Below are 26,093 nucleotides of genomic sequence, written 5' to 3' on the forward strand. Positions count from 1 at the left end.
GCCTAGGGGACTTCAGGAAACAACAGCAACAAAGATCCCTGTCCTCCTGGGGCTTATATTTCGGTTGGACAATACACACAAAAATAAATACACTTAACTTCCCTGGCTATTCAGTGCTTAAGAGTCCGTACTTCCAAGGCAGGGGGCGTGGGTTTGATCCCTGGTCAGGGAACTATTAATAAGAACCCACATACCATGTGGTATGGCCAAAAAGCTAAAAAATAAATAAAAGAAGAAATAAACAATAAATATAATAAATTAGTAAATTACAAATCCATGCTCTGAGGAATAAGTTAGTGTAAGGCAAGGAAAATAGGAGTGGGTTGTGATAATTTTAAATGCTCAATGAGCAGAGCACAATGGTCTCATTGAAAAGAGCACATCTGAGCAAAGGGGATGAGGGGCCAGTAGCTCCCAGATGGTGAGGCTTGTCAGCCAAGGGCACGGAGGTTGTGTAGAGGCCTCTCGCCGGGCAGCCTGGCAGGGCGGAGGGGGTGCGGAGAGGCGAGGGGTGAGGGCATTCCATCCCTGAACCTGGTTGTTTATCACACTTTGGGGGTTTTGCCAATCTGCTCAACAAAAACTGTATCTCGGTTCACTTTTACTTTTCCTCTCATTATTGTAAAAGCACCTTTCTTCTTATGTTCACGAGCCCTACGCACTCCTTCTTCTGTGAAATCATAACTTTCAGCCAATGCTCTACAAGCCGTGGGACTTTTTCTTATCTGGAAGCACTTTATTAAAACTATCAGTTTGAAGACATGAGCTGTGACAACCTTCTCCCCAGGTTGCTGCTTCAGCTTTGACTTTGTTTAGTGTGCTTTTTGCCATGTGCTGAGTTCTTTGTATTTTAAAGAGCCAAGCTTATCAAATTTATTTGTCAGGATAGAGCTCAGCTTACTATGAAAACAGAAAGCCAAACACAGCAGTGGCTGAATCGCAGAGAAAGTTCATTTCTTTCACATGTACAGTAACAAGCGGTGTTGGAACCAGGCTCTTCCTGCTGTGTGGCTCGGTCACCCCAGCCCGTGGCCCCCATCTCAGACTCTAGGGGGCCGCTCCAAACCTCCGCACCGTGAGCACATTCCAACCACTGGAAGGAGGTACACACCCACCCATCTTTCCCGAGAGGACAGCATGGAACCTGCATCCTGGCAAACCACACTTGAACAGTCTGCAGCAACCTCTGCCAAATCTTCTGCTATTTTGGCAAACAGATTCTAAAGTTTTTAAAGGACACCAAGACCTCCCAGGTGGCTCTAGTGGTAAAGAACCTGCCTGCCAATGCAGGAGACATAAGACTGCGGGTTCGATCCCGGGTCAGGAAGATCCTGGAGAAGGGAATGCTAACCCACTCCAGTATTCTTGCTTGGGGAATCCCAAGGACAAAGGAGCCTACATGGCTACAGTCCATGGGGTTGCAAAAGAGTCAGACGTGAATGAAGCAACTTAGCATACAGGCACGTACACAAGTGCTATTTACAATTCTGAATAAGCTACTTAAAACACTAATTAACATCACCTAATCGTTTTCATTGCTATCTGCTTCTAACTCAAATCAACAATTCACTGTTTCCCCCTAAGTCCATACTCTGTTTTACAACTGCTCAGTCCTCAATAGCAAAGCCTCAAGAAAACATGAAGGAAAATTACTATCAAGTTTAGTTACAAAGAAACCATCAAAGTAAAATGATTTCACAAATGAAAATATAAAGTACTTCAAAAAATAATTTATACCTTTTTCTCTCCAGTCTTTAGTCATGAGCTTTTGCAATTAACACCGACTCACCTAATTTGGGGGGATGGCAGGGCAAATGTACTTCTCTTCCTATATGGTGACAATATATATTATTAATTTATGATTTCTGTCGAGTAAAACTCTGTTCTGTCAAATGCAAGAATGGTTTAAATTTTTTAACGACAAGTAATAAATCACTGAAACAAAAAGAAGAAAAAGAATTATCTTGTAAACTTTTCTGCTCTTGCACTTACAAGCTCCCTTTATCACCAAAAGACTGGTCGACAGAAATGAGATCTAGAAAAGTAGGTAATTGAGGCTGATCACCACTGACTGACTAGGCACGTGACGCAGTAAACACAAATGATGAACTATTATCAAGGGAAGAAGCACGATAAATGTCCCCATGGTCCAGATGAACCATGACACAGACAATATAACAAACATTCCCTGGCTTTTTAGTTATTCCATATAGGTCCATTTAGAAGGTAAAACTACTCTGGACAAAATGAACACAAGGTTTGTAAACTCAGCTTTCCCAGTGCTGATCAGAAAACACGCATGGAGAAGCAACCCACGTCCAAAATGGACAAAATACTGTGACAGTAAACACTCTGGTCCCCTGAACACCCACCGATTATCCTACGAATAGGGCTGATGCTTCATGCCAGGAAAGCCGCGCAAAGATTTAAAACGTGAAGATAAGAAACTGGTCCTCTAGACCTCTCCCACTTACTCTAATGTCATTTGCCTGATGGATGAGCTGCTTCTCTCCCTTTTCCAAAAAATTCAAATCTTAACTCACAAGAGCTGTGTTTGTTGCAGGAGGTATTTGCAGAGAATGACCATTGCCAACACTTGACTGGATTTGGTGGGCACATACTACTTGCCACGCCAAATATGACAGTCAAAATGCCTTGATTTTTAAAAAATTTTTAAAGTATATTAATCAGAGTATATGGATTTACAATAGCTTGTTGGTTTCAGGTGTAAAACAAAGTGAATCTGTTTTAATATATACATTTGTGAAAATGAAAGTTGCTCGGTCGTGTCCGACTCTTTGCGACCCCATGGGCTACACAGTCCGTGGAATTCTCCAGGCCAGAATACTGAAGTGGGTAGCCTTCCCCTTCTCCAGAGGATCTTCCCAACCCAGGAATCAAACCAGGATCTCCTTCATTGCAGGCAGATTCTTTACCAACTAAGCGACGCGTGTGTGTGTTTAAAACATAAAGTTATCTATTTTATACACAGTAGTGTGCATATCTCAATACCAATCTCCCAATTTATCCCTCCCCTCCATTACCCTCTGGTAACCATAGCTTATTTTTCTACATCTGTAACTCTATTTCTGTTTTGAAGATAAATTCATTTTGTACCACTTTTTGTAACATTTGTGGGTACCAGTGGCAAAAATTTTTATTTTGAAGTCCTTACTCTTTTAAAAAAAACAAAAACAAAAAACTTATTTTATATTGGAGTATGGCTGATGGCATTAGCTTGGCTCAGTGGTAAAGAATCTGCCTGCCAATGTAGGAGACACAGGTTAGATCCCTGGGTCAGGATGATCACCAGGAGAAGGAAATGGCAACCCACTCTAGTATTCTTGCCTGTAAAATCCCATGGACAGAGGAACCTGGCGGGCTACAGTCCATGGGGTTGTAAAGAGTCGGACATGACTAAGTACTGAGCACACAAATAGCCTATTAACAGTGTTGTGATAGCTTCAAGTGGACAGCAAAGAGACTCAGCCACACACACACACACACACACACACACACACACACACACACACACGTGTAACCATCCTCCCCCAAACTCTCCTCCCATCTAGGCTGCCACATAACAGTGAGCAGAGTTCCGTGTGCTATACAGTAGGTCCTTGTTGGTTATCCATTTTAAATACAGCAGTGTTGTATCCTTTTTTAGATTCTACATTTAAGTGATATCATATATTTGCCATTCTCTTAGTTCACACAATATGACGATCTCTAGGCTCATTCATGTTGCTGATAATGTCTTTATTATTGAGTTGTCTTTTTTAAAGATTCGTATCTTATCAGTCAGTTCAGTCGCTCAGTCCTGTCCGACTCGTTGCGACCCCATGGACTGCAGCACGCCAGGCCTCCCTGTCCATCACCAATTCCCAAAGTTTACTCAAACTCATGTCCATTGAGTCGGTGATGCCATCCAACCATCTCATCCTCTATCGTCCCCTTCTCCCCCCGGCCTCAATCCTTCCCAGTGTCAGGCTCTTTTCAAATGAGTCAGTTCTTCTCATCAGGTGGCCAAAGTATCAGAATTTCAGCTTCAGCATCACTCCTTCCAATGAATATTCAGGACTGATTAATTTTAGGATGGACTGGTTGGATCTCCTTGCAGTCCAAGGGACTCTCAAGAGTCTTCTCCAAAACCACAGTTCAAAAGCATCAATTCTTTGGCGCTCAGCTTTCTTTATAGTCCAACTCTCACATCCATACATGACTACTAGAAAAATCATACCCTTGACTAGACAGACCTTTGTTGGCAAAGTAATGTCTCTGCTTTTGAATATGCTGTCTAGGTTGCTCATAACATTCCTTCCAAGGAGTAAGCGTCTTTTAATTTAATAGCTGCAGTCACCATCTGCAGTGATTTTGGAGCCCAGAAAAATAAAGTCTGACACTGTTTCCACTGTTTCCCCATCTATTTCCCATGAAGTCATGGGACCAGATGCCATGATCCTTCGTTTTCTGAATGTTGAGCTTTAAGCCAACTTTTCCACTCTCTTCTTTCACTTTCAACAAGAGGCTCTTTAGTTCTTCTTCGCTTTCTGCCATAAGGGTGGCGTCATCTGCATCAGTTCAGTCGCTCAGTTGTGTCTGACTCTTTGTGAGCCCATGAACTGCAGCACGCCAGGCCTCCCTGTCCATCACCAACTCCCGGAGTTTACCCAAACATATGTCCATTGAGTTGGTGATGCCATCCAATCATCTCATCCTCTGTCATCCCCTTCTCTTCCTGCCCTCAATCTTTCCCAGCATCAGGGTCTTTTCAAATGAGTCAGCTCTTTGTATCAGCTGGCCAAAGTACTGGAGTTTCAGCTTCAACGTCAGTCCTTCCAATGAACACCCAAGACTGATCTCCTTTAGGATGGACTGGTTGGATCTCCTTGCAGTCCAAGGGACTCTCAAGAGTCTTCTCCAACACCACAGTTCAAAAGCATCAATTCTTCGGCACTCAGTTGCATATCTGAGGTTACTGATATTTCTCTCAGCAATCTTGATTCCAGCTTGTGCTTCATCCAATCCAGCATTTCTCATGACGTACTCCGCATAGAAGTTAAAAAAGCAGGGTGACGATTTACAGCCTTGATGTACTCCTTTCCCAATTTGGAACCAGTCTGTTGTTCCATGTCCAGTTCTAACTGTTGCTTCCTGACCTGCATACAGATTTTTCAGGAGGCAGGTCAAGAGGTCTGGAATTCCCATCTCTTTCAGAATTTTCCACAATTTGTGGTGATCCACACAGTCAAAGGCTTTGGTGTAGTCAATAAAGCAGTAGAAGATGTTTTTCTGGAACTCTCTTGCTTTTTCGATGATTCAACGGATGTTGGCAATTTGACCTCTGGTTCCTCTGCCTTTTCTAAAACCAGCTTGAACATCTGGAAGCTCACAGTTCAGGTATTCCTGAAGCCTGGTTTGTAGAATTTTGAGCATTACTTTACTAGCATGTGAGATGAGTGCAATTGTGCGGTAGTTTGAGCATTCTTTGGCATTGCCTTTCTTTAGGATTGGAATGAAAACTGACCTTTTCCAGTCCTGTGGCCACTGCTGAGTCTTCCAAATTTGCTGGCATATTGAGTGCAGCACTTTCATAGCGTCATCTTTTAGGATCTGAAACAGCTCAACTGGAATTCCATCACCTCCACTAGCTTTGTTCGTAGTGATGCTTTCTAAGGCCCACTTGACTTCGCATTCCACAATGTCTAGCTCTAGGTGAGTGATCACACCATCGTGATTATCTGGGTCATGAAGATCTTTTTTGTATAGTTCTTCTGTGTATTCTTGCCACCTCTTCTTAATATCTTCTGCTTCTATTAGGTCCATACCATTTCTGTCTTTTATTGAGCCCATCTTTGCATGAAATGTTCCCTTGGTATCTCTAATTTTCTTTAAGAGATCTCTAGTCTTTCCCATTCTAGTGTTTTCTTCTATTTATCTGCACCGATCACTGAGGAAGGCTTTCTTACAAAAAGAGAATAGAACCAAGAATACAAAAAGAATGAGTCGCTTAAGTTTCTCATAGTGAGATGCCACCAATAAAATCTGTTTTACTCAACTGGCCAGAAAAGTCTCCTGAGTTCGTTAGAAACCACTGTGATACCCTGCCCTCTCCTGCATTTATAATAATTATGTATCAGGCAGGCAGTGTTTCAGTGTAGACATAACCCATTTTTCTTCAACATCTGCAACCACGCCCCTTCCCACAGGGCACCTGTCATCGCGAACTCTATATTGCCAAGTAATGACTACTTTTTAAAAAGAAATGAAGAGAAAGAAATTACTTAGCAGTAACAGCATCCAACTTGTCTACACTCAGAAGGGAAGCAAAATGAATCTGAGATCTCGCTTGCAGACATATGTGGCAACGCAGCTGGCTAACAGAAGACTGACTAGTAGAATAATAATTACAAGCCTAACAGGAACAAATGGCCAGGGGTAAAAAATACCTCACGTCAGTCACTGTGGATACAACTAATTTTACTCACCAATGTTATTTATATTTTTCCCAGTTGTTTAATGTTTTAAAATTATGAGCTCAGGAGTCCCATAAAGGATTGCTGAAATGGTAAAAGCTGAATCTCAGAGTAACTGACCATTTGCAAATAACTTTAGTGTTACATCACCAGTAACAGGTAGAAAAGAGACACCTAGAGATTACAGAGGCCCCTCTGATCACCAAAATGGACACTCAGAGAAGACCTAGAAGTTTTAGACAGAGCTAAGAACTCCAACAGACAAAGATTTGATTCCAACACCTTCCATCCTACACCCAACAAGATGAAAGCCACAAAGCCCAGGGTATGATAAGGCCCTCAGCAGAGCTTCTGTTTTGATTCTGTCAACAGAGAGAAAACGAATCAAGCCAAACAAAACAAGCAAGCAAAATATAAACAGGACATCATAAAATGACCGATCCGCTATGCCGTGTGATCAGACAGAAGGACCCTAAAAAGCCATCACGACTGACCAGTCTAGGTGCCCACATCTCCTGGGCTAAACCAGAAGGGCAGGTGTAGCCTTGGAATGTGTAACCTGGTCCCTTTCCACCTCACTTCCCTCTGCTCCTCAGCACAAACCCCCTTCCTAGATGGTATCTCCCTACCTTCTAAGTCACCCTGCACCCCAAAGGAATGGCTCTAACACCACTTCTTCAATAAGGTCTTCTCACTGATTCCCACACTCCAAAATACTTACCCCGTCTAATTCATTCTGTTTCGTGCTTTTCTCTATCCATTTCTCATCCCTGAGCAACCTAGGTGTCTCCCTCCACCTGCATGGAGGCCCCCTGCAGGCAGGGCCAGGAGCTGCAGCTTGTGGGAACAGGTCAGGATCTTGGCAGCATCTGCTCAGGGAACCGAGATCAAGCCCCCACAACCAGCACCTAAAAGTAGCAGTCTGATGCCCTGCAAAGAGCAAAGGTTTGGAACACACATTCTGTCACACCAGCCATGTGATCCTGGTGACGTCAGCTCCTGAGGCTCTGATTCCTCAACTGTGAAATGGGGATATTAGTCCTTCACAACATCACTCTGATTTAAAGACACAATACGTACCAAGCACCCTGCATAGCAGGGACACAGAACACTGGTCTCTTCCTCTCTCTCACAACCACCTCTGAAAGGGTCACCTACACCTTTCCTCTCTGCTCTCAACCCCAAGAAGTCCTGGGCTTCAGACTGCATGCCACTCACCAACCTACACCATTTCCTTCCCCTATGCCTCAGGGCCTTCGAACAAACCTGCTCTTCCAGCTCCTAAAGGGTACCTTCAGCCTAGTAAACTCCTTACTCATCCTTTGAATTCCAGGTTAACGACCACTTCCTCTGAGAAACATTTTAGTACCTTCCAAATAAAGTGAGTCACTCTCTGCTGGGTTCCCAGCCACTTTGGACTTGTTCACAAGAAGCAGAGTATCATCATCTCAGAAGTCTTTCCTCTACTCTTCAGTAACTCCACGGACACACTGGACGATGCTCAACTTGCACTCAGATATTTTATTAATAAGTTAATTAATAGTTGAACAGACACTAACTCTGGAGAAGGAAATGGCAACCCACTCCAGTGTTCTTGCCTGGAGAATCCCAGGGACAGGGGAGCCTGGTGGGCTGCCATCTCTGGGGTCACACAGAATCGGGCACGACTGAAGCGACATAGCAGCAGCAGACACTAACTCAAGTGAGGTGTTAAAGTGTCTGAAAGTCAAAGCCATGAGTTTGAATTTACCAGGAATTAGAAAAATGAAGTGAGGGTTAAAGAACGTCCTTGACAATAACCTAGATGTCCACAGGGTGGCAGTGTCTCCCCATGAAAGGGCTTTGTGAGCAGCTGTGTTGTCCCAGGTTCCCCTTTAGGAAGCAGACTGAATACAGGGACCAAGCGCAAGTTGATGGAGACAGGGGAGTGGGGTGAGGAGGGGTGAGGATAATAAGCTAATAACTCAAAAGAAAACAGAATAAGTCAGAAAGGGAATTATCGAAGGGCAAAAAAGTAATTGGAGAGAAGCCACTTAATTCAGTTGCTAATAGAATACGAAAATTTAAGTGAAGCCCAAGTGGCCAAAAGGCTTCAAAAAGGGTAGGAGGAATGGGGTGAGGAAGGGGCTTCAGGCAAGGGCACTCCTGTCCTTGTGGAAACAGAGCTTCACACCCACCCCTGCCAGCCACAAACTGACATCTGGTCTGTGTGTGTGTGTATTTGGAGAGAGGGGATGTCAACCAACAGAAACTAGAGGAATGGTCCCCATGCAAAAAACATCATCAGGATGAGAATTTAGTGCCCAAGGAGTGCATCGGGTCTACAGGAAGGTTGTCTCCCGGGAGCAGGTGTCCCCCGGTAGCACAGGCAGAAGGGACCAGAGTGGAGGATGCCCTATGGGGCTGTATGGGGTGACAGCCACTGAGCATCAGGACACACAGATGCACAGAGGCGGCCACCACACAGGAACACGGCAGGTGATACGGCCAGAAACCTCCAGGGCCGGTGGAGAGAGCGCCCACTCAGGAAGGGGCAGGGACACGCAGCCACGTGGACCCATAAGCATCAGGTTTGGGTTTAGAACGGAGGCTGCACTGCATTATGCACACCACCCGGACGCAGCCCCAAGTGCACATAGCAGCGCCGGCATCTGGGAGCAGTGTTACCTCCCGGGCCTACTGGCTTCGTTCAGTAGGAACCAAAATGAAGACCATCCAAATTCCACCAAGGAAGTGGAGCCCACAAGCAAGGAATTCAGAGGGCCGGCCACCAGAGACCACGACTACGAAAATACTTGTTTCTTTTCCTACAGCTGCTGTCCTGGTAACATCATCCAGTCGAAGGATAAAACAGAAAACAGAAAGTCTTCCTGAATTTCTTCCTCTGCACAACCCACCACCACATCCTGTGGGGTCCCCTCCAAAGCCCCTGCTGAAGTCTGACATCTTATTCTAACCCCCTTTCCCCTCCGACACACACACACGGTCACTAGTCTCTCCTGACTGGTGCAGACGTGTACTCTCATGTATACAATTATACCAAAAACCAGAGCAGGACTAACTCTGCCTTCTGACACCAGATGACCCTGTACCTTCTCACGGGAGCCCAGCAGCAAGTTCAGACCAGAGATTCTCAGTAGGGACATGACCAGCCCCAGGGGACAGAAACTCATCCAGCTCTTCCACCACTAACAACCACCACGATGGAATCGAGGAGGATTTCCCATGAACGAAGTGTTTCAGGGCTTAAAATTGTAGCCCTGACAATTGCCACCTTCCAACATGCAGATAGAACAGATACGTAAGAATTGTGCTCTTTTTCACAAATGTATTACTACTGTCACTTCTGCTACTGGATTTACCAAAAAGTTTAATAAAATTTTTTGTTGCTCCCTGATGGGACTCTAAGCCTTATGCTCCAAGACAAAATATGTATGATACATTTTTGTGCAGCCAATGGCAGAGAGTAAGCTCACTAGAAAAGTTAAAGGAGCTGGGCAGTGTGCAACCCTGACAACACCAGATCACCGTCCAAAGAAAGCCATCAAGTGTAGGACACATGACAGAAAGAGTCCTCTACCAAGGGTTAACACACACATTCCTGACGTAAAGAACAGCAATACTGTTCTATAAAATTATATACTTCATAATATTTAATTATATACAAGCACATAACCACAAATTTCCACACTTATGAAAACACATATTACAAGCAGAGGCTGACTTTTTGTTCCATTTCCTAAAAGTTCCAAATCCTAAGAAGCTACTTCACTTTTATCACTAAAAACTCTGATGGAAAAACAGCATCATTATAACATTGTTTTTCAGAAAGTCCTTAATTTTCTCTCAACACACTATAGTGGCTTAAATCCAACAAATAGGATAAATCAGTAAAATCAGTAAGAACTCTGACAACTGATGGAAGTATTGAGGCTATTTCAGCTAAATACTTTGAAAATATTTTATTTTGAATATATTAAAGTATTTTGAAAATATTTTTATTTTTAAAAAATTAGTATTTTGAAAATGGGGGGAATATGTGGACATAATTTTTTTTAACCAGGGTAATTCACTAAACCAGCAAAGGGAATGATATAAACAACTAAAGAACTAGTAAAGCCAAAGATTCTACAGACTCAACATATAGTCATTCTTAACTTTATAAAATTCATTTTAAAAACAAAATGAAGGAGTGAGGTCTTAAGTGTCATGAAGTTACTCAATAAACTTTTTCTGAATTAAAGAAAAAACATCGACACAGATTACAATTTATGACAATCCATTCATCAGTGATTCAGCTATATTGAGGGCAGACGGCTAAACCCAAGGACTTGAGGGACAATTTCTCAAATTTAACAGCAGAAACTCTTCTGAAAAACACCAGTGGGTCATGAAATTCACACATCTGCATCTTTCAGTTACACACTACAGTTTCATTTTCAGGGTAAACCTGCTCCTCACCTACAGCAAACTGGCACCAGAATTTCTAAAAAGAACCTGCAGCCGTCCAGAAACAAACCCACACCAAACCTGCCCACCCCACTGCCAAGGTCAGGGTTGACACATACTGCCAGCTCAGAGCACTGTGGCCACACCAATCAGAAAGCACAGGGAGGAAACCTCGTTTGCTGACCACATGCAACTTTAAACAGCTGAATTTAAGAAGAGTTCAGGTTTTTACTAAGTAGTTTCATAGAAAATCAATACAAAGGACTTAACACTTAACCCTAACCCTAAACATGCATGCTGTTTTACCTGAAAGACCATAAAGAAGGTCTTTCTCAGCTGATCTAGCAAAGGAATAATTCCTTTCAAGTAAATGCAAAAAAATAACAATGAGAACAGACAAGATGCAAATGTCTGTGCTGGGCAACACAAGCGTAAATCTAACCCAATGTAGTTTCTGCCCTAATGGAGTTCACCAACTAAATACATTTTTAAATGATTTATTTTACTGCTCTTTGATTCATCACAAAAATAAAACATTTTCAAAGATTAAAAGTAAATATAAAATATTGTATTTTTTAAAGTATTGCTGCTGCTGCTAAGTCGCTTCAGTCAGACTCTCCGCGACCCCATGAATTGCAGACAACAAGACTCCTCCCGTCCATGGGATTTTCCAGGCATGAGTACTGGAGTGGGTTGCCATCGCCTTCTCCAAAAAGCATTGCTGAGAAACCTTAAACTATCACCATATGTACATAAAACAATCTTACGTAAGTCTATTTGTGGGTAGGCATGTATCCACGAGTATTTGAATTTTCGTACTTACACACAGCACATGTGTACATCACAACATACCAAGCTCACAGTTGAGCATCTTTATCCTATGAGTTTGGGCAAGGAATCAGAGGTGAGGGCGGTGGGGGAAGCAGCAGTGCAAAGCCATAGCTCCTCCTCCAGGGGGAGGAGGGACCAGGAGAGAGGAGGACCAACACCACAGAGAAGGGGCAGCTCCTCCTCCAGGGGAGGGAGATCTGGGGGAGAGGAGCAACACCACAGGGAAGGGGCAGCTCCTCCTCCAGGGAAAAGAGGATCTGGGGGAGAGGAGCAACACCACAGGGAAGGGGCAGCTCCTCCTCCAGGGGAGGGAGATCTGGGGGAGAGGAGCAACACCACAGGGAAGGGCAGCTCCTCCTCCAGGGAAAAGAGGATCTGGGGGAGAGGAGCAACACCACAGGGAAGGGGCAGCTCCTCCTCCAGGGAAAAGAGGATCTGGGGGAGAGGAGCAACACCACAGGGAAGGGGCAGCTCCTCCTCCAGGGGAGGGAGATCTGGGGGAGAGGAGCAACACCACAGGGAAGGGGCAGCTCCTCCTCCAGGGAAAAGAGGATCTGGGGGAGAGGAGCAACACCACAGGGAAGGGGCAGCTCCTCCTCCAGGGGAGGGAGATCTGGGGGAGAGGAGCAACACCACAGGGAAGGGGTAGCTCCTCCTCCAGGGAAAAGAGGATCTGGGGGAGAGGAGCAACACCACAGGGAAGGGGCAGCTCCTCCTCCAGGGAAAAGAGGATCTGGGGGAGAGGAGCAACACCACAGGGAAGGGGCAGCTCCTCCTCCAGGGAAAAGAGGATCTGGGGGAGAGGAGCAACACCACAGGGAAGGGGCAGCTCCTCCTCCAGGGGAGGGAGATCTGGGGGAGAGGAGCAACACCACAGGGAAGGGGCAGCTCCTCCTCCAGGGAAAAGAGGATCTGGGGGAGAGGAGCAACACCACAGGGAAGGGGCAGCTCCTCCTCCAGGGGAGGGAGATCTGGGGGAGAGGAGCAACACCACAGGGAAGGGGTAGCTCCTCCTCCAGGGAAAAGAGGATCTGGGGGAGAGGAGCAACACCACAGGGAAGGGGCAGCTCCTCCTCCAGGGAAAAGAGGATCTGGGGGAGAGGAGCAACACCACAGGGAAGGGGCAGCTCCTCCTCCAGGGGAGGGAGATCTGGGGGAGAGGAGCAACACCACAGGGAAGGGGTAGCTCCTCCTCCAGGGAAAAGAGGATCTGGGGGAGAGGAGCAACACCACAGGGAAGGGGCAGCTCCTCCTCCAGGCGGAGCGGGACCCGGGGGAAGAGGGCCAACACCATTTCCTCCAGGGGGAGGAACCAGGGGAGAGGGTGACCAACACCATGGGGAAGGGGCAGCTCCTCCTCCAGGGGGAGGAGGGGACAGAGGTTCAGGCAGATCTGAGCACAAAATGGCCACTGCAGTAGGAAGGGAATGTGGAGGGGACAGGGAGATGTGACATCTAGACACAGGGTACTGTGGAAGCCAGAAACCGCATCACAGACTGAAAAGACTGATAGGTCCTGGGAGAGGGGCAGCTGGGCCAAAGTTCTCCAAGATGTAGATTTAGATGAAAGGAACCATTTCCTCTTCTGCAACAGAGGGAGATGATCCCATATCTAAGTGCTATGAAAACTTTTGGAAACCAAAGCACCCATTCCAACATGTGTGTGGATAGCGGGCGTGCAGTACAGTTACCTGAGTTTATAGTGTCTGTGTGTGCTTTAAATTTAAGAAAACAAAACACATTTTGATGGTTCAATTTCTTATCCAAAGGTTTTTTTAGCACTTCATTAGATACTAAACCAAAATGGTGAGGATGGCTGGCCATTAAAGAAAAAGAGAATGGACACGTGTATTTAGCTCCTTTCTTAAATTCTCTGAAGTCCCTCAGGTATGAAATGTGTACTGTCCCACTCAGCACTTCCAAGCCAGCAAAACAACCATATACTCAATAACAAATGAAAGGAAGGGAGAATTTACCTGATGTTTCTGTCCACTGTGTAAAGCTCAACTAACGATACCTAACTTTCTAGGATAACAAATATTACATCCTAAATGGGCAAGTCTACACTTTAAAAATTCCATTTCATCAGAATCACAATTCTCCCCTGAATCGCAGTACAACTTAAAATGGCATTCTGCCTTACTGCTTATGTTAAAATAACGCCAGGGGAGTTATTGATAGAAGTTATAGATAGTTGTCATAATTCCTTCCTAAACAAAGCTTAAAGCAGCTAAAACAATGGGAGAACGAAATCTAAACGATGAGAACAGTGGATGGAGTGAGGACGCTGCCCACCACTGGCATTTCTGACTGCGCGTGCCTGCTCTGTGTTCTCCACACAGGGCCCTGCATATCAGCCTCACACTGGCACCAAAGCGGGGACCCTGTGATCATTCTTCCCATTTGACAGATGAGAACAGTGAGGCACAGAGGTGGATTAAAAGAGTACTAGATTTACCTGGTGAAATTATGATAGTCTTGATATTATGACATTATTATAGTCTTCGAAGTCACCAGCACACAAACATAATAAGGAAAACAAATACTCATCTCTTGGTTATAAAACCAAATTCTGAAAGTCTCTGATATTTCGACTACACTGCATTCTCCAAGCTCAAGCAGACAAGTCAGTCCCCCCATGAGGTAAAAACAAAAGGTCCCTAGAAAAGTAGTGGTATTACTAAATCATCACAGGAGTTTTACACACCCCAAATACAGACGTTCTTTCATTTTTAAAACTGGGCCTACACCAACTGCTCAGAGCAGACAAGCCTGTTCACGGATCATCATCCTTCACAGGAGGTCGGCCAAAGCCTGGGAGTGTGACCGGGTGAATCTACACTCAAGTCTCTGAACTTTTGGTCTTATGAAATCATGACCCACAGACTCGTCACTGCTCACATTGCCACCTGATTCTAATTCATCGAAAGGAACAATTAACACAATCAGCTCGGGCTGCAAATTCCAGCCCAAATGCAGTCAATGTAGGATGTTCCAAGTCATGGCTGTGTGTGATCAGCAGAGCTCACGGCCTAAACTGACTCTATTAAATTAAAAAAAAAGTATATTTAAAACACTGTAATCTACCTTCCATTTAAATGGATAATAAATAATAACTGTTAGGAAGCCAGGCCAATGCAGGCAGAAGGGCTGGTGAGTTGCAGGGGCCGCCCTTGCCCCTTGGCGAGATGCAGTCCTCACCCACATGCACAGGACACCATCTTCTATGGAGGCATGAAGGGGGTGGGGGTGCTGCTGCGTAGGGGGACAGCTGAGGCTGCAGAGTCACTATGTCTGGGGGGGCTGAGTGCAGACCCCAGGTTGAGCTGTGCTCTCGGGGCAGCTTTCTGTTCTCTCCAAGCCTCAGGGCCTTCCCACGTAAAACAGCAGTGATGAAAAGATCCGCCAGGGCGGCTGGAAGGAGGAAGTAAACTAATACACACAAAGCTTGGATTCACATATGTGGGATGGAGAGAGGGCTTGTTACACGTTTGCTGTTATCTCATCGTCAACACGGCCCAGATCATGTTTCAGGGGAAAAGGACAAACCAATAGAAAGCTGACACTGACTGCCACTGGACTGCTGAAACAAATTAATAATACTCATCAGAGATCATCAACCCTAACATACGTACACCCATTCCACAGGTAGCTTTTAATTGCTCCTAAAAGAGAACTAATAGTCTAAGTTATTTACATCTTGATTCCTTCAAGGATAAATATATTAAAGGCATTTGCCCCCATTGTGAGTTTTCTCATTACCAATTACATCTGGTTATTTTGTACTCTACTCCATCGGATGTACGTACGGCCTTTGAAGCCTAAGATGGATGTAGACAGCCAAGAACCATCCTGCATCAGATCCACCCGTGTCTTCTTCTAAAATCCATCCATGGGACTTCCTTGGTGGGGTCCAGTGGTTAAGAATCTGCCTTCCAATGCAGGGGACTCGGGTTCGAGCTAAGATCCCACATGCCTCAGGCAACTAAGCCTGTGCATCACAACCTCTGAGCCTGAGCACCACAATGGAGACCCAGTGCAGCCGAAATTAAAAAGAAAAAAATCCACCCCTGACTGTCCAGTGTCTGCTGTCTCTGCCCCAGATCAAGCACCATCATCTCAGATTCCGGCAGTGGCCTCCTGACAGATCTCCCTGCCAGTCCACTCAATCCAACGCTCCCCCTGGGCTTTCAGGCAGACACAGAGCCTATCTTTGAGGGAATGAGTGGGGCTGGAAGGCCTCTGGTCACATCATTTTGCTGCTTGAAAACTAGCCACTTACCTGCAGATTAAAAGACACTTAAGAAAGATACCAACCAATAAACAAACTGTACCAAAAAATTTAATTTTCATGGTATGAAAGAACTATGTTTTGAGGTTTGATGATAATACTGTGGCTAAGCTTTTTTTTTTTCTTCTTGGGTCTATCTTTTAAAGATAAAAACACATATCAAAACAACTTTGGGTGAATTGATATGTCTGGATTTCCTTCAAAATAATCTGCTGGAGGTGGAGTAAGAGATAAAGCACTGTTGGTGATCAGTGGGCAGTGTGGCATGATGAATCCATGGGGGTCTGTTTTATTACCATGTCACTAATACTGTGAACATCTGTGATTTTCCATAATAAAATGTAATTGAGAAGGAAGAGCACTCATTTTTAGTTGCCTAAAGAAGCAAGGATGACTTTTCTAACAGTACGTTCACAAGCAAACGTGACTGTGACCCACCTCTTCTCTTGACCCCACAAAACCCCAGGCCACTCGCACTATACTTGCCACACTGTTCAAAACGTGAGGCCAGGCCCTTCCCTCTCTGAGCCCCTGTATACATGGTGTCTCCTGCCAAGTCTCTCGAGACACCAGACACACCAGGAGACGTAGTACAGAGGGCCACTTCTCCCAGACCCTCCCCTGCACCCCTTCTCTGCAAACCTATAGTCTCAGTCATCCTGGTTGGTTAGTTTTTGTTGTTGCTGTTTTCCATTTTTTTCTGTTTGTATTTCTACCAAAAGATTAATGTCTCCTTAAGTGCAGATGCTGTATCTTATTTATTTCAATAAAGACTCCTTATAATATGCAGGAAAAGTAGTATTTATTTGCTAAGTGACTTGAAAAACAGGAAGAAAAGTCAACAGAACAACCATCACTCATGGCAAACATTATCAGCAGAATTATATGTCTAGTAGATCAGAACCCACACATCCTTAATACACCAATAATTATCTACTGCGTGCTTATCACATTCTTTAAGAAACTAGTTGCCATTGTTTCAAGGAGTGTGTCACACACCTTAAAAAGAATATCAACATGATTTAAGGAAGAAACTAAGCCCAGAGAGACACGGGCAATTCATTTTCCTGTTGCTGGTCCAGTGGTTAGACTGTATGGTTTCACCATGAGGGCCCAGGTTCAATAGCTGGTTGGGGAACTAAGATTCCATATGCCACAGAGTGCAGTCAAAAAAAAAAAAAAAGACAAGCCAAAGTATGGCATTTATGCTATCATTACCTCCCACCTGGTGTGATGGTGGCAATATATGCATTCTGTTCCTTTGGAAAGACTCCAGTCCAGACTATTTCTCATTTCATAAAGATAAAAGTCAAAATACTCCATAATGTCAAATACCATCTCTGAACTACACGAGAGACACATAAATGCATATTCGGACTTATCAGCAAAGGGCTGCAAACTTCTACTTTATGACCGGAAACAGCTGAAATGCTTCCCATTGCTACAATATGCAATAAAAGTTAATGCAAAATTAAGTAACGCCGACTTGACAAGGTGTCCCTAGTAATTCTCCGATACTCTAAGTGCATCATTTAGCTGCCATATCACGCACGGTGCAAAGAAAAAGGAGACACCTACTAGTACAAAACCTCATTGGCTTCATGTCTTTCGTATCTCACAGTTTCACACATCAACCTGTAAAACAAAAAATAAAGACATGAGTTCACCATTTGTCATTAAAAAACACACTAATAGTTTTAAATTGTAAATGAGACATTATGTAGAAAATTAAGATTATTTCTATGAATTGTCACAACCATTTACTGGCCTCAAGGTAAGTATTTATGGTACCTAGGTTAACAAAATAAAATGAATCTGGTAAAAAAAAGCTTGAAAAGAAACATTTCGTTAGATGTCAGCTTCACCAGATTCATTTCATAGAGAACAAAATTGTATGTGTTTTATACTTTGTAAAGGACATGTGGACAAATTAATGTTCTCCAAGGTAAATAGAAAATGAAAAGGAAGCTGAAAACCAGAAAGGAAACCTATTAATTTATAAAGTGATAACGTCATCCACAGTTTAACACTGATGTTACTTAACAGTATGGAATTTCAGACAAAAGTAGGCTTTCATTAAAGTCATTATTTTTATGACTAAAATGACTAAGCATATGCTTTATAACTTAAAGATTTGTTATTTCAGCTGATTCATCTCTGAAGAAAAAATTATGGAAAACATGAATGTTTAAGTATTCAAAATTACCTCAAGAACAGCATCTTCAAAAAACATCTTATTATATTAAGCCTGAGTAAAATGTCCCAAAAGTACAGAAATGCAAAAGAGAAAATGACTATTTCTTCCTAAGGAGAAACTAAGAAGGAATAATAAGGACTGGCTATAAAAGTGATTACTTCAACAGCATCTGCACTTTGGTCACTGGGGCTACCAACCAACCTCCAACCTGTGAAACACTGGGATCAACACACACAGATGTGTTCCCTGTCTGCAAACTCCAAACCATGCCACTCACTCTTGATTTCTTTTTCACTTGAAAACACTTCACCTGACTTCTTTTGCCTTGTTCTTCCTGCGACCACCCGAAACATTCGCTGAAATCCGGGAGGCAGCATGGGTCCTTGAACACACATTAAACACAGAGTTTTAAGAGACTGAATCACACGAATTCTTCCCAGGAAAGGATGAGACTTAAGTCATGGGTCTAAAAATACCAGGTCTTAAATTATATAACAGGCTCTGCCCTGTTTCCTGTCGCATCCTCTCCAAGATCTCAGTCCTGCTACAGTGGCTCCTGTGCTCCTGCACGCTCATCTCCTCCCTCCCCATCACCCGTTTCTCCCTCTTTCCTGAATGGCTTCCTTTGATACATAAATACACCTTAGGTCCATCGCCCATACAGAGGGAGGGGACACTCTTGAACCCACAGCCCCTCCAGCTACTATCCACGCTCTGCTTTTCCCATGATGGAAATTCTCTTTTTAGAGTTGTCTACATAAACTGTCTCCATTCTCTCATCCTCCTCTCCCACTCCCCAATCACTAGGTCCTTGAAACTCAAAAAAAAAAAAACCTCCAAGAACTACCAGCATCCTCTCTGGTATCTCAGTCTTTTCTGACCTTGTATCAATTCCACTTCTCAGTAGCATGTGATGACTCTCTTTTCCTTACAGCATTATCTTCTCTAAGTCTCCTGGTTTTCCTCTAATTCAATTCAGTTCAGTCGCTCAGTTGTGTCAGACTCTTAGCAACCCCATGGACTGCACCATGCCAGGCCTCCCTGCCCATCACCAACTCCCAGAGTTTACTCAAATTCATGTCCATTGAGTCGGTGATGCCATCCAGCCATCTCATTCTCTGTCGTCCCCTTCTCCTCCCGCCCTCAATCCTTCCCAGCATCAAGGTCTTTTCAAATGAGTCAGTTCTTCGCATCAGGTGGTCAAAGTATTGGAGTTTCAGCTTCAGCATCAGTCCTTCCAATGAATATTCAGGACTGATTTCCTTTAGGATGCGCTGGTTGGATCTCCTTGCAAACCAAGGGACTCTCAAGAGTCTTCTTCAACACCACAGTTCAAAAGCATCAATTCTTTGGTGCTCAGCTTTCTTCATAGTCCAACTCTCACAGCCATACATGACTACTGGAAAAACCATTGCTTTGACTTGATGGACCTTTGTTGGCAAAGTAATGTCTCTGCTTTTTAACATGCTGCCTAGGTGAGTCATAACTTTTCTTCCAAGGAGTAAGCATCTTTTAATTTCATGGCTGCATTCACCATTTGCAGTGATTTTGGAGCCCCAAAAAATTAAGTCTCTCACTGTTTCCACTGTTTCCCCATCTATTTGCCATGAAGTGAAGGGAGCAGATGCCATGATCTTCGTTTTCTGAATGTTGAGCTTTAAGCCAACTTTTTCACTCTCCTCTTTCACTTTCATCAAGAGGCTCTTTAGTTCTTCTTTGCTTTCTGCCATAACGGTGGTGTCATCTGCATATCTGAGGTTATTGATATTTCCCCAGCAATCTTGATTCCAGCTTGTGCTTCATCCAGCCCAGTGTTTCTCATGATGTACTCTGCATAGAAGTTCAATAAGCAGGGTGACAATATACAGCCTTGACATACTCCTTTCCCAATTTGGGACCAGTCTGTTGTTCCATGTCCAGTTCCAACTGTTGCCTCCTGACCTGCATACAGATTTCTCAAAAGGCAGGTCAGGTGGTCTGGTATTTCTGCCTTTAAGAATTTTCCACAGTTTGTTGTGATCCACAGAGTTAAAGGCTTTGGCATAGTCAATAAAGCAGATGTTTTTCTGAAACTCTCTTGCTTTTTAGATGACCCGATAGATGTTGGCAACTTGATCTCTGGTTCCTCTGCCTTTCCTAAATCCAGCTTGAATATCTGAAAGTTCACAGTTCACATACTGTTGAATCCCTGCTTGGAGACTTTTGACCATTACTAGCATGTGAGATGAGTGCAACTGTGTGGTAGTTTGAACATTCTTTGGCATTGCCTTTCTTTGGGACTGGAATGAAAACTGACCTTTTCCAGTCCTGTGGCCACTGCTGAGTTTTCCAAATTTGCTGGCATATTGAGTGCAGCACTTTCACAGCATCATCTTTCAGGATTTGAAACAGCTCAACTGGAATTCCATCACCTCCACTAGCTTTGTTTGTAGTGATGCTTCCTAAGGCCCATTTGACTTTGCATTCCAGGATGTCTGGCTCTAGGTGAGTGATCACACATCGTGATTATCTAGGTCATGAAGATTTTTTGTACAGTTCTTCTGTGTATTCTTGTCACCACTTCTTAATGTCTTCTGCTTCTGTTAGGCCCATACCATTTCTGTCCTTTACTGTGCCCATCTTTGCCTCAAATGTTCCCCTGGTATCTCTAATTTTCTTGAAGAGATCTCTAGTCTTTCCCATTCTATTGTTTTCCTCTATTTCTTACTAACCATTTTTTCTGACTCCTTTGGACTCCCTGCCCCCGCCCATTCCTCTACCTGACTTATTTTTTTCGGCCACATCATGGGGTTTGTGGGATCTTAGTTTCCTAACCAGGGATTGAACCCAGACCCTCTGCAGTAACAGTGCAGAGTCCTAACCACCTGACCACCAGGGAAGTCCCTACTTGACTTCTAAACAGACCACCTCCAGGGGCTGTTAGTCCTCTTCTCCTCTGTACCACGTAACCTCATCCAGTCTGTGATTTTTTAACGTCATCCATAACCTGATGGCTTCCAAAGCCACTCCCCACACCCAAGCCCTCACTGTGATACCCACTCTTCTAAATGCCTACTTGGTGTAATAGCCATTTCATCTTCAAAACATCCAAAAAGATCTTAAATTTATACCCCACAAATCTGCTTTTCCCCAGTCAGAACCCAACTGTTTAGGCCAAAAACTTTGGCATCATCATCCTTGACTCCTCTCTTTTGTTCACAGCCCGTCTTTCCACCAGTTCCTGTTTCAAAGAGACATCCTCCCAGGCTGACCACGTTCACCACCCACCTGTGAAAACCTGGTATCAGTCATCGTGCTCGCATGGCTCAGTCGCTCAGTCTTGTCTGACTCTGTGGCCCCAGGGACTATAGCCTGCCAGGCTCCTATGTCTATGGAATTATCAAGGCAAGAACACTGGAGTGGGTTGCCGTTTACTCTTCCAATGGATCTTCCCAACCCAGGAATAGGACCAAGTTTCCTGCAGCTCCAGCACTGGCAAGTGGATTCTTTACTGCTGATCCACCTGGGAAACCCGTCTAAGCCATCATCCCACTATTATCTCCTAGAGGACTACAGAGGTAGCATCTGCTTCTATTCTGCACACCTGTTGCCTGTTCTCCTGACATGCAGTCACAGCACCTCACACCTGCTCTTAATCTCCACTGCCTTCAGGAGAAAATCCAAGCCCCTGTCCTTGAATACACAGCCCTGCGCTGTTGACTGCACTGAGTATCCCAACCTACATTTGCCTTCCCACGGCTCCTGCCTGCTCCCACCCAGAGCATCAGGACCCATTGGCACCGTGGGGATCTCTGAGCGGCTGAGCTGACACAAATGTTCCCTCTTTTCAACCACAAAGTAAGAGTAGCCCAACATGCTAACATCTGAATGAAACAGCAATGGTCTACACCCCTAAATCCTGTCTGCCCCACTAGGAACATAAGCTCCGTGGCAGCAGGGGTCTGGTCAACTTCACTGTGGCATCTCCACGGCCGACCTGATTTCCAGCACATAGCAGGCTTGCAGGTGACAACTGCTGACTGCATAAATCAGCCTAACCAGCACCAACAGAAGATCAAGGCAAAATCATCTATGTGACAATGCTGTAAATACATGGGGAAAGTACCAAAATTTTTTTTCTTAAATGCTGTTAACAGATTGTTTGATCTTCCCCGAATTCCTAAAGAATATACTAGCCACATTTTAATTGTTCCTTAATGTCTAAGATTGCCTGTGTAATAATAATTATGCTCATCCATAATGCTGAAGAATGTATACATGGACACACACACATATACTATATACAACTATATATACAGCTTTATTTTATATATATATATACACACACACACATATATTTCCCCTCCCCAGCAATCTCTTGTTTCCAACACTGAATGGCCGCAGTTACTCTGCTTTTTAAAGATATTTTGGCCTCAACTCCCAACTGGAGCTTCCTCCTCCCCTTTGCAAATATGCTGCTTCTAATCCATATGGATTAAGGGAGTGAACATTAGAAAAATGACACTGTGTGGAAAGACATCCAGGTTTTGAGTGAAGCTCTGAAACCTTCAGATTGTGTGGAGTGAGCAACCTCACAGCGACAGAGCCAACTGACCGCACGTGGATCCGCTCGAGATGCACGCACTGGATGGCCCACAGCGCACCAAGCGGGGCTCCCGAAGAGGAAAGCCTCCCCACCTGCCCCTCCAAATACCAGTGTCCTGCCGCCCAGTACTGAGGAAACAGACTTGGAAAATCTTACGAGCTGCTATTTTTTGTTGTTTTCCTAAATTTGGAAAACTACATTACATGGAAGTCTTAACTGCTCTCTGTTAATCCCACAGGGAAAACTTTATTTATAAAATTCAAAGGAAGTAACATCTAAATAAGATGTATTTTTCCCAGAAATGGTGGTTACTACAAAGCAGTTTATCCAAGTCATTGAGTTCATCTGTACCTCTTTTCTCGCTATTATTCATTTTGGTATTCCAATCTTGTTCTAAAAAAGGACTTAGTTTCAGCTGATGTTTTTCATAAATATGAGAAACAAATAAGCAGAACAAGATAAACATCCTAAAGGTGTCTCCTTGTAAGTTCATGCCAACAAAGTTGAATGATCTCCAAAATGGACTTTTTAAGGTACAAATACACTAAACTATACTGTTGAAGTAATCAGTTATTTCCAGCCAAAATTTACTTTCGAAACAGCAGGAAATTCATGGTTCTGAAGCAGGTTAAGGGGTGTATGGGGCTTTATTATATTACCTCTACTTTTTTAATCTTGAAAATCTTCATAAGATGTATTAAAATTTTCCTTATTTTATTGCATAGAATTACTATTACCTTAAATAATTTTATGACCACATATACTACAGACACATATTATATAATCAATATAGTCTAATTATCAAAATATCACCCATGTGAAGTTTTATATGCATATGGCAAAGTGACATTTGCATTTGTATATTAATCAATTTGCATTTGCAGGTTAACTGCACTCAGTACAACAGATAATTGGCACTACAGGCTTTTCCTAGGATGCTGCTGCTGCTGCTAAGTCACTTCAGTCCTGTCCGACTCTCTGAGACCCCATAGAGGGCAGCCCCTCAGGCTTCTCCATCCCTGGGATTCTCCAGGCAAGAACACTGAAGTGGGTTGCTATTTCCTTCTCCAATGCATGAAAATGAAAAATGAAAGTGAAGTCGCTCAGTCATTTCCAACTCTCAGCGACCCCATGGACTGCAGCCTACCAGGCTTCTCCATCCATGGATTTTCCAGGCAAGAGCACTGGAGTGGGTTGCCACTGCCTTCTCCTTTCCTAGGATAGCTGCCATCAAAATTCATAAAATGAAAATTTCACACTTTAGAAATTATCCTAGCTTTAATTTGAGCCATCTTCTAAATTCCCAATGGGTTGGCCCTTTCTAATAAAACTTGACTGAATTTTTAAACACTTAACCTACAATCTATTTTAAATGATTTTCATTAAAAATTTAATTTTAGAAGTATTCAATCCTCTTGATATGTTTTTCAATTAACAACTAAATATGAAATTGACATGCTCAAAAATTAATTAGTGTTTAAAGAGTAAAAGGGAAATACATAGAAAAAGTATTCCTTTCATAATTAAAAACTGCTGGTATCAAAAGTTATCTGGAGATGGAGGAAAGAGAATTTTCCCATAACTTCCTAGTTGGTGTTTACCTGCAATCCATCTTCCCAAGGTCCTTTCTTTTCTGTTTCAGTTAATCACTAGATTATACAAGATGTTTTGATCTTTTAGTATAAGCCCAGATAACCACAAATAAGGCTGATGTATTGCTGTACAAGAGATGTGATGAGATTTTTACTAGTGGACACGCATAAAACCAACTATGGTATAAAGTGAGTTTCCCAGAAACGGGCAGACAACTTAATGCAATAAATATATTCCACACAAAGACCTAAAACAGCGAACTGAGTCATTCTCTGAACACTTAAAAACATTCTGGTTTCATATGTATCTGAGTGCTAAGAAATTGATTTTTATTTACCAGGATGGCAAACAATGCTCCTTCAGTGTATTCGCCAACTGGTGTTTATTACTTTAGGTGAGGAGATGGACAGGAAGGAGAGAGGTGATCACTCTGGCAGAAATGTCAAAAATTACCACATGGATGTAAAACTTACAAGGCCAGGTACAGAGGCCAGATGAGGCAGAGTGTTCAGAAGTAAGTTACCTTTAATCCCACTTCTACAGGATAATAAATGATCATATCAAATTCTAGCATCCCACTGTTATTCATCTTAGATTGACTTACCTAAGCTGATGCTCTCTCAGGTTGGACAAGGCTTCCATTCCATGTAAATAGGAATACACTATTTCCAGATCCTGTTTGAAAAAAAGACAGGAATTATTAGACTTATCAGGAAAAGAGGCTTCTAAAATAAGTCATTATATTTACAGACCAAATTAAAGATAGCTTTTTTCAAATATAAGTTTTTTAGACATCAAAAATCACATTTATATTAAGAGAAATCCTGGGCCTACACAATGTCATCCATCACAGCTGCCTTTGGGACACATACAAAGGCCATAAAAATATAAATGACACTGGCTCGAAGTTATGAAAATAAATTCCTCATAAGTTGTTACCAATTATTTTCTGGCTTTAACAGTAAAATATCAAAGGTAAGGTTTTAATAGGAAAGTATAAGTATTTGCCAATTCAGTCATTATTTTCTTAATTAATGCATGTTACTTCATGCCTACACTTAAAGATGAGCATGAATCCAATTTTTCTTTCCAATTCTTACCAAGTGACATTTCTTACATACAGAAATATTTAAATTTAAATATTCTTTTTAAAAAAGAGACACATGCCTTGTTTTTCCAGATCATGTTACAATACATAGAAAAAAGAGTCCTAGTAATTCATGAAAGTTTAAAACAGGTAAAGATTCAAAATCCTGTTTATATTGATTTACATGACAAGCCAGCAAGGAACCATCATTTTTTTAAATTGCGGTACAGTTGATGTATAATATTATGTAAGTCTTAGGTGTACATGAGTTAGTATTTTAAGACTCCAATGAATAGCAGCTTCTGATCTCAAGAACATGAATAGATATTTACTCCTCCTCCAAATCTTGGCCAAAATCTAAAACAAACATATTTTTAAATATCTGTAAAATTTTCCTCTTCCTTTTTAAAACAAAAGCCCTATTGAGATATTCACACTTTTTTTCTGGTGGGAGACCACAGGACCAGGTAGGGGGTGCAAAACCTCCACCCCCACCCCACACTGAGGCTACACCTCCTTCTAAAGACTCCCTGTAAGCAGGCCCAGAGGTTCTCAGATATGTTAGAACCCAAGATTTATCGCTT

At 43.1% G+C, this 26,093-nt stretch overlaps 1 protein-coding gene across 12 annotated transcripts in view; it reads right to left on the reverse strand.

Annotated features, from left to right (window-relative positions):
* The window catches only part of RAPGEF2 (Rap guanine nucleotide exchange factor 2), a 273,052-nt gene that overhangs the window by 163,646 nt on the left and 83,313 nt on the right, over window positions 1-26,093 (reverse strand). For all 12 annotated transcript variants that reach the window (XM_086346931.1, XM_086346917.1, XM_086346920.1 and 9 more), the window contains exons 2-3: window positions 25,027-25,097; window positions 17,626-17,682 (exon numbers count right to left, since the gene is read on the reverse strand). In XM_086346931.1, coding sequence (XP_086203057.1) covers window positions 17,626-17,682; window positions 25,027-25,097 — 128 coding nt within the window. The remainder of the gene's footprint in view (window positions 1-17,625; window positions 17,683-25,026; window positions 25,098-26,093) is intronic.

The sequence above is a fragment of the Bos grunniens genome, chromosome 17 (genome assembly GCF_055505025.1).
Source record: "Bos grunniens cultivar Pamir isolate PY7600 chromosome 17, Bosgru_T2T1.0, whole genome shotgun sequence".
In the NCBI taxonomy this organism is placed as follows: Eukaryota; Metazoa; Chordata; class Mammalia; order Artiodactyla; family Bovidae; genus Bos; species Bos grunniens.